Below are 8,085 nucleotides of genomic sequence, written 5' to 3'. Positions count from 1 at the left end.
ACACAGGGCAGGGGTGGAAAAGACCTCCGGGAGCATCGAGTCCAGCCTCTGACCCAGCACTGCCTTGCAACTAGCCCGCAGCTCAGAGTGCCGCGTCCGGTCTTTTCCCTGAACGCCTTCAAACACGGTGACTCTACCACCTCCCTGGGCAGCCCCTTCCAATGTCTAATCACCCTGTGAAGAAATTCTTCCGGGTGTCCAACCTGAACATCCCCAGGTGCAGCTTAAGACTGTGTCCTCTTGTCCTGTCACTTGTTTTCTGAGGGGAGAGCCCAAATCCCACCTGGCTGCAACCTCCTGACTGGGAGTTGTAGGGAGCAAAAAGGTCCCCCTGAACCTCCTTTTCTCCAGGCTGAGTGGGACCTATGGCAGGGACACGGCCGGGACCAGTTTCCTCACCCTTCGTGTGGGTGCCATCGAGTTAGGTGTCATTCATAGTCCGAGTTCCCAGTACCTAGGATTTTCCCTTTTTGGTCTTGTATTGCCATTTTTGGTTGGTTTTTTTGTTTTGTTTTATTGGGTTTTTTTGTTTTGTTTTTGTTTGTTTGGGTTTTTTTGGTGAGTTTTTCTTTTTTTGTTTTTTTTTTTTTGTGGTTGGTTGGTTGGTTGGGTTTTTTTGTTTGGCTTGGTTTATTTGGCTGCTATTCTGTATTCTCTTAGTTACAGGTTCTTCATCTCGGATATGGCTCAAAATGTGTTTCTTTCCTGCCTTTGTTCCCATGAATCTTGCTTTTCTGCCTCCCATGAATCTTTCTTTAAATTGTATTTTTTTTCCCCCTTGCTGTTTTACATGAGGGCTTTGTCATTGGTGGTATAACATTTTTAAACTTTTCTCCATCCAACTTTGAGATCTGCCAAACTTTGTAGGTTTCTAGGTTATCTCTCAACCAAAATAATTCCTGGGGTTCTGTATGTTTTCATATAAATCTCAATGAAATCACAGGAGCTTTAAAGTGTTTCCCCTCCCTTGACTGACCTGAAGTTCATTCCTTTACAGATGACAAGTGTTTTCTGTGAAACATGAATTTCACATGAATCCTGGGGTGCAGATCACTGAACTGGGACAAGGCTTGTCCCGGAGGAGGAGCAGGGCTGGAGCGATGTCCCAGGCCCAGCTGGGCGGGAGCGCTGATGGGATGCGGGAGCTGTGCCTCCTTAGTGAGATATATGGCTTCATAATTAGCCCCTTGCATTTTTTCCGAGTGCTGGCATCAGCGTTCTATGATGTGTTTCCCTGATTAACAGCTGCTTTGCAACTATTTCCGTGTGCCACCGATAACCATATTTGTCAAGTTAGTCCTGTCAGGGCACTGATTTCTTACTAAAACACAGCATTTCTGTTGCAAGGGGTTTTCTTGTTCAGTGTTGTGGCAGGCTTTTAAGTCAGCCCTTGTTAAAACGTAAGTTGGCTTTAGCCTGATGCTTGTTAACAGGATTCTGGGTATCTCCTTTAGAGTAGGAGTGCAGAAACCTTTCACAGACAATTTAATCTTCCGAGCCTTGCAAACATACAGCCGTACACTGAGGGGGTGTTGCTGTAGGCTAATATATTGATCAGTTCCATTTGCCCTATAGCTGTGGCCTTCTGCTCCGGCTGAAATAGGTTGAGTGTTTGTTGATACTGCCATATTATTATTTTTTAATACACTGGAAAAAAATTAATTCCAACTTCTTTTACATACGTCATGTATATTGCCAGTGTTGATTGCTTCCGCACATGTAATGTAAACTGTCTGTGCATAGTTCATGGCCTGGGCCGCCTCTGCTTAATGAAAAGAAGTGTTGCTTTTAAACAGATACAGATCCACTCAGAAAGACAAAATACCATCCCTTGCAACGTATAATTCAGACCCAACCTTTACATCACAGGTCATCTCAAAGTCTCAGTCTATCAACAAATGCTGTTTAGTAATAACCTACAGAGGGTTCCCAGTATTAGGAAATCTATTAGAGCTCTTACAGGCTGTGCTCCCAGTGTCTTTTGAGTCTGTTTTCCATGTGGAACTCTCTTGCCAAATCCTGTGGAACTTTTATTGATGAAGATATTTTACATTTCTGTGAAATTTTTTTTTTTTTTGAGTTGGTAGAAAATAGGCATTTGCCACAGTATTTTAAATTCCATGGTTTATTTTTTTAATGCAGGCAACTGATGAAGTAGCTTAGATTGCTCTATTGGAAACCCTGCAGCTTTGAGCACAATAAGAAATAAGGCTGTCTTTATCTTCCCCATTAACGCAAAAGGGAGGGAGATTAGGAATGAGGGACCTTGGCTGTAAAATCCAGGTGCTGTGCTTCGGCCCAGAATTTTGCCAGCCTGCTGCTCTCCCGTAGCATCTGCAATACAGTTCCTGTCTTTATTTTATATCTTTGACATTGAAGCAGAATATTTGGCCTGAATTTATGTCATTTGTCCAGTTGCAAATATAATCTATGAATAGTGACATTGATCTTTTAATTGGAAAATCAAACCATAGGACAAGACCTGCTGCAGGATTCCACCCATCTCTACCCAGTCAGAAAGATGTCTTTGTGGATCCTGTCACTGCAAGAGAGGTGGTGGTGGGAAAGCAAGTTCATGGAACTGACTGGCTTTTAAAAGCCAAATTCACTATCTTCCTTTAATACAAATATGTATGTGATCCATTAGATAAAGCCAGTGTGCTCGACAGTGCATGCTGGCAATCTAAGAATCAAAGCAGTGATACAATGCTCATTATTTGGCAGTGTTCTAATACCATAAAAATTTGGAGAAGTGTTACAAATGCTACAGAAATAGTATGGAACAATGTTAGCAGCTGAGTCAGAGTGCTATTTGCCACATGATTTTTTTGGCTATACACAGGACTGCAAGTCTTCTCATCTTCCTCCTCCTTTTTCTGTTGTTTAAATTATGGAGTGCAGTTGCTCTTGTTTGTGCAAAGAAAATGATCCATAGAAGGTAGGGAAATTCTTGTGTATGTTTGTTGAAAATATTGGCATTTTGACATGGCCAAAATTGCTTCAGAAGTTGCTCGTGTATACAAGATGAATTATAAAAATGAAGACATTTCAGCTCAGCCTATAGGACAAATGTTCAGAGGTGAATGCAAACACAATATCAGAAACGTGGGATTACCAGAGGGAGGAATACATGCCCCGGATTCTTTTTATGGAGTTTGTTGTTGCTTGTAATTTTATTTTGTTTTAAGATTAAAAAGACTGCAAATAATGGAAGAAGTAAGGCAGGGGAGAGGTAAAATAGAAGTTTATTTTGGAGTGAAATTTACTACTGCAATGTTTACGTTTTTATAAGGCAAAAATGAGCTTTAATAAAGGGTTAGAATCGATGAAATGTTCACATGGTTGTGATTGAAATAGCACAATGAAAAATACTGCTTATTTCTTACAGGTTTTGTAATACTTAAAAATTGATAATTAAATATAAGAGCTTGCAGAACTGCAAGTCTGCAGGCCGTTCGTGTATCTCACTAAATGTGGGAGGGAGTGTTAAGGAGTATCTGAAGACACAAACAAGTAATTATTGTTAGAAGGAGAGTGGCTTTGATATGTTCACGTGTGTGTCGGTCTGCTCATTTGGGCATCCTTCTTATTCAGCATATTATCTTAAGGTTATTAGTTTGGGCGCTTTATATTTCTGCATCTGGCACAGCAATATCAGCACAGTTTAAATCTGCGATTTGCCTGTCACCTGCATTTCAGCTGGAGACAGATCAAGTGCACATAAATGAAGCCAAAGTGTACTTTATGTGGGGTGTTTTGCTCTACTGTTTTGTGGTTCAAAATTACTGAATGTAAACTTAAGGAAAAAATGGAGGAAAACAAGAAAATGAAAGGAATTAAAAATACCCCATTCATTTTATCCTCCCAACTTTGAAGTGTGCTGGGACTTTGTCAAATTCCCGTTAAAATAAATATGTCAATTTTGTCTCTCTTCCAAATTCATTTATCATGCTTTTTTAAAAGGTGTTTTCTGCTTTACCTGATGTTTAAATTGGATTCGCTCGTTTATGCTGTTCTTTGCTGTATCCCCCATGTTTTTCTTAAATGAATTAGTAATGACAGCGTACTCCATCATACCCTCTCTACAGCCACTTTAAGGGAAGCCTGGTGATCTAAACCTTTTAACCTATTAAAGATGATTTTCCCCAATTGAATCAGACCCACCACAGGTGTAATAACTAATCATTTAAACTACACCTGCTATTATGTATTTTTAAGCCATTATGCATGTTGGATAGATGATAATTCATGTTTATTGCATTGTCCAATGGATCCGTTTTGCCTACACTAGCCTGATTAATGTATTTAAAGAAATAAGAGATGCAATTTAAAAGAAAAAAAACATTGATGGAATGCACTGAGGAGTACATTGAAAGTGCCATTAAACCCATCAGAACTTTGCTCTCTGACCAGAAATGCATATTTGAAGCATTTGATTCAAACATGAAGTGAAACTTAGTGATTTCAGGAGTGATGCTGTATTTTCCCTTCTTTTTCTGCTGTCAAAGTTTTGGAAATGTTTTTGGAACTGAATTCCAGAAACTGTATTTTAAGATAAACTCTTAAAGACCTGTGTAGCATGGGTCTAGCATATTAGGATGGTTAATTTTAGCTCGAGAGAAGGGAAGTAATCTCTTCCACTAGTTCACAGGGATGTGCTGTTAGCATATTATTCCTCATGATGCCACAATCAGAACAGATGTCTTTGTATAAAAGTAGAGCGAATCACTGGTGCAGTAACATGTAATAACGTGCATAACAATATAGGGCAGTATGTGGAAAGTGAAACTACCATATGAAGAAAATAATCAAATACCTTTCACTGGCACTCAATGGAAATGTAAAAATCGAGTGCTGTTGTTGTTGATGCCATTGAGTATTATCCCAGACTTTACCCTTTGCTTGGCTAAGTTCTCTGTTCTAGGTGCTCTGGCACCTTAAAGAAGGGTGTGGAAGTCAGTCTGTAGACAAAAGTAATCTGTGGCTTTTGCTGGTGCGGAATACAAATTTAACTACTTGCCTACCCATTTGTGTCATTCGAAGTGACTTTTCTGATATTTGGTTACACGATCCAAAATACGTGAAGTCGCTTCTTCTCTAATCATGAGAAGCTGAGGTTTATTTATTGCTTTCAGTAAATTAGAATGATGGCAGAAAAGACCTTAATCTCTTAGAATCTGCTGGGAGCTTTAAGTCAGATATAAAGGAAGCATTCTTAAAATAAGCCAACTGTTACAGATCACATGCATTGACTCAAGGTTGGCTTTAACTGTGGGAGCCAACTTAGTTAAGAAGAACACAATATAAATAACAGAACCACCTAAGAATCTTAATGGAGCATTTTGTACGGGTAGAGCTGCTTCAAGAAACTTCTAGGTTGAAACACCATAATTGTGCTGTCTGTTTAGAGTTAAACCACAAGCTCTGATACTTGTTGAGCCATCACCAACTCCGTGTGATGGGTGTGTTGCCTTACCTTGCAGTACACAATGCCTAATGTAAAATAGGGATTTGACCATATCTAACTTGGATCTTTTCTCTCTTCTTTTTCTCCAATCCTCCTACCCTCCTCAGATTGTAACAGCAGTGAAATTTTTACAGAATCCACGGGTCCGCCAAAGTCCTCTCGCAACCAGAAGAGCATTCCTGAAGAAAAAAGGTATGAACTCTTAAGGTTGTGATCTCAGTGATAATGAGGGACCTTGAATTAGTGTAAAGCCAAAATGTATTGCTGTGGAATATTAGATGTTACGGACAAAGCAATTAGTCTGTCTCAAAAAAAGATCTGAAGTTTATAAGAAATATCAGTCTCTTTTCTTCCCAATTGACTAGTGCAATATTTGCACCAGATGTGGAATTGTAGAATACAAAAGACACATGGGAAAATTTTGGGTTAACTGTTATCAGATCTTTCCTGCAATGAGGATAGTTCAGAGTTGTAGACTAGCTGGTCAGTTCAAACGTTACTGACACTGGCTTTAGAATGGCCAGTTTCTGGGTGAAAAGGTCAAATGTTTCCAAAGGGAGCCAGAGAGAGGCAAAGAGCTTGGTAAAAGTAAACAAGGTCAGGTTAAGGTCAAGCTTGGGGTCAACCTGACTTTCAGGCTGAAATGGTAAACTACTGACTGAGTTTAGCCCTTTTCTATAGCAGGGATAGAACAGATCCTGACAAATCCTTTAATGTCTTAGGTGGAGCATACTTTGGTCATTGCTACAGAGAATTTATTTTACTTTCTGACTCATAATGGAACTATCTTTTGTTCCTTTTTTTATTTCTTAAGTTTTTATTCCACAATTTGCAGTGCATTCCAGGTGAGGTTCACTCCATATTTTGCTACAGTCCTGGGAGCATATTGCTTACCACAAGATGTAAATAACAACAGTTTTAACTTGAAGTTAATTACATGCATTGTGACTCACTGTAAGATGTTGAACTGATACTGAAAATACAGAGTCCAAACTTCAGAGGGGAGTGACCCACATATACATTGAAGTCGTAAGTACTTCAAGGTACATAAAATTCTAGAGCTAAAGATCTTGAGCTTTGAAAAGTAGGGAAGCCTATGAAATACGTGTATTTCTGTTTGGAGTTATGAACTGTTTCTTTGAGATGCCTGAGACCTGAAGTCGTGAGACGGAGAGTTCAAGTATATGCACCACTTTGGTCATCTTGAACAGCAGAGAACCTAGAAGGGAATGGCCACCTTGTGTTTTGGCAACGATGTCATGACAAGTAGTTCACGGGCACATCATTTTGAGTGTGATCCTCTCACTGCCTGTCCTAGTGCCAATTAAGAAGACATTCCAGTCACGTAGGTATGTTGCTTGCCCTGCCCTGCCATCAGGATGACATTAAAATTTGGAGCCTGTTGGTCGCTGTGCGCCATGAGTTTTTCCTTGAAGTATGTGGACCTACGGGGAGTAATTAATCATAAAAGCTTGGGGATTTCAACTCTATCATCGAAGCAATGAAGCAAGGGAAAGCTGAGCCTAAAAGCTGTGCTGATTACCCGGGGTAACCTGATACAAAATCTATTGTTGCCGAGAGATCCTTAGCCCCCAGTATATCGTGCAATATTATAACTGCCTGATCTTCTTCTGTGCTGACAATGACCAGTTAGTCCTCATTTTCTCTCTCAACACGGCTGGGTTAGAATTTCATTTGCAGAAGGTATTTAGAGCAATTTAGAGACAAATGTCTCTGATGTTTGCTCTGCACTTCCCCACCGCAGGCTTCGCTGAACAGTTTTTCGTATCAGGAGCTCCATCTAATCTGTTTAATTTTAATAAATCCCTGACTGGGAGAAGAGGAAGGGTGGGGAGATGGAGGCACAGAGAAACTGTGGCCCAACTAATACTTCTTATGAATTACTTGGCTAATAATTGCTAAACAGCAGAAATGGTTTGGTAGAACTGTTTGTTTGTTCCTGTTTGTTAATTAGCCCTCCTTCCCTTTGTGCTAATTGTTTTTTTTTTTTCTAAACTTAACCATAGGAGACAGGAAGGAGCAGGGTCCAGTAGCGCCTGTACCCAGCAGTCAATGGAAATATGTCCATATGGAATGTAGCCTGTGTTCGATGCTGGCGTGGTACCTATGTGGGCTAGCAGATGGAGGCAATTATTCTTGAAACGTAGATGTCATGGCTGGTTTAGTCTCAAGTAAATGAGGGATTACAGGGTTTGGTAGGCTGTTCCCCCGATTCTCTGATATACAGTCCCTGTCATGCCAGTGATAATGTTTATCCCCAGTTGAGGCTGTCTGGTAGAGGAGTCCTCACTGCCAGTTGAAAAAGGTCCTGCAAGCGTGGCTTTGCTTAAGAAATTTCGCTTCTGAGACTCACAGAGGTGGTTCTGCCTAGAATTACAGTATTTTCTTCTTTTTCTATAAGCATCTCCTTCCTAAAAAAGGCCAATCAAATTTTATTTCCTTTTAGTATTATTTAATATTTAATACAGGAGCTGGATTTGGTTTAGTACATTTCAGTGAGATGAGAAAGGAAAGTTTCTGCGGGATCATCAGCTGGGCTGGGTTGGGTGAAACAGTCGTTGTAGAGGCTGGAATAAGGCATTCCTTGTTTTGTGCAG

At 40.1% G+C, this 8,085-nt stretch overlaps 1 protein-coding gene across 1 annotated transcript in view; it reads left to right on the top strand.

The window, feature by feature from the left end:
• PEX14 (peroxisomal biogenesis factor 14) overlaps window positions 1-8,085 on the top strand; it is a gene marked incomplete at its 5' end in the record, with an annotated part of 66,724 nt that overhangs the window by 23,227 nt on the left and 35,412 nt on the right. Inside the window, one exon of the mRNA XM_008641140.2 lies at window positions 5,575-5,659. Coding sequence (XP_008639362.2) covers window positions 5,575-5,659 — 85 coding nt within the window. The remainder of the gene's footprint in view (window positions 1-5,574; window positions 5,660-8,085) is intronic.

The sequence above is a fragment of the Corvus brachyrhynchos genome, unplaced genomic scaffold (genome assembly GCF_000691975.1).
Source record: "Corvus brachyrhynchos isolate BGI_N302 unplaced genomic scaffold, ASM69197v1 scaffold68, whole genome shotgun sequence".
Lineage (NCBI taxonomy): Eukaryota > Metazoa > Chordata > Aves > Passeriformes > Corvidae > Corvus > Corvus brachyrhynchos.
This window is presented reverse-complemented; position numbering and strand designations above follow the sequence as displayed.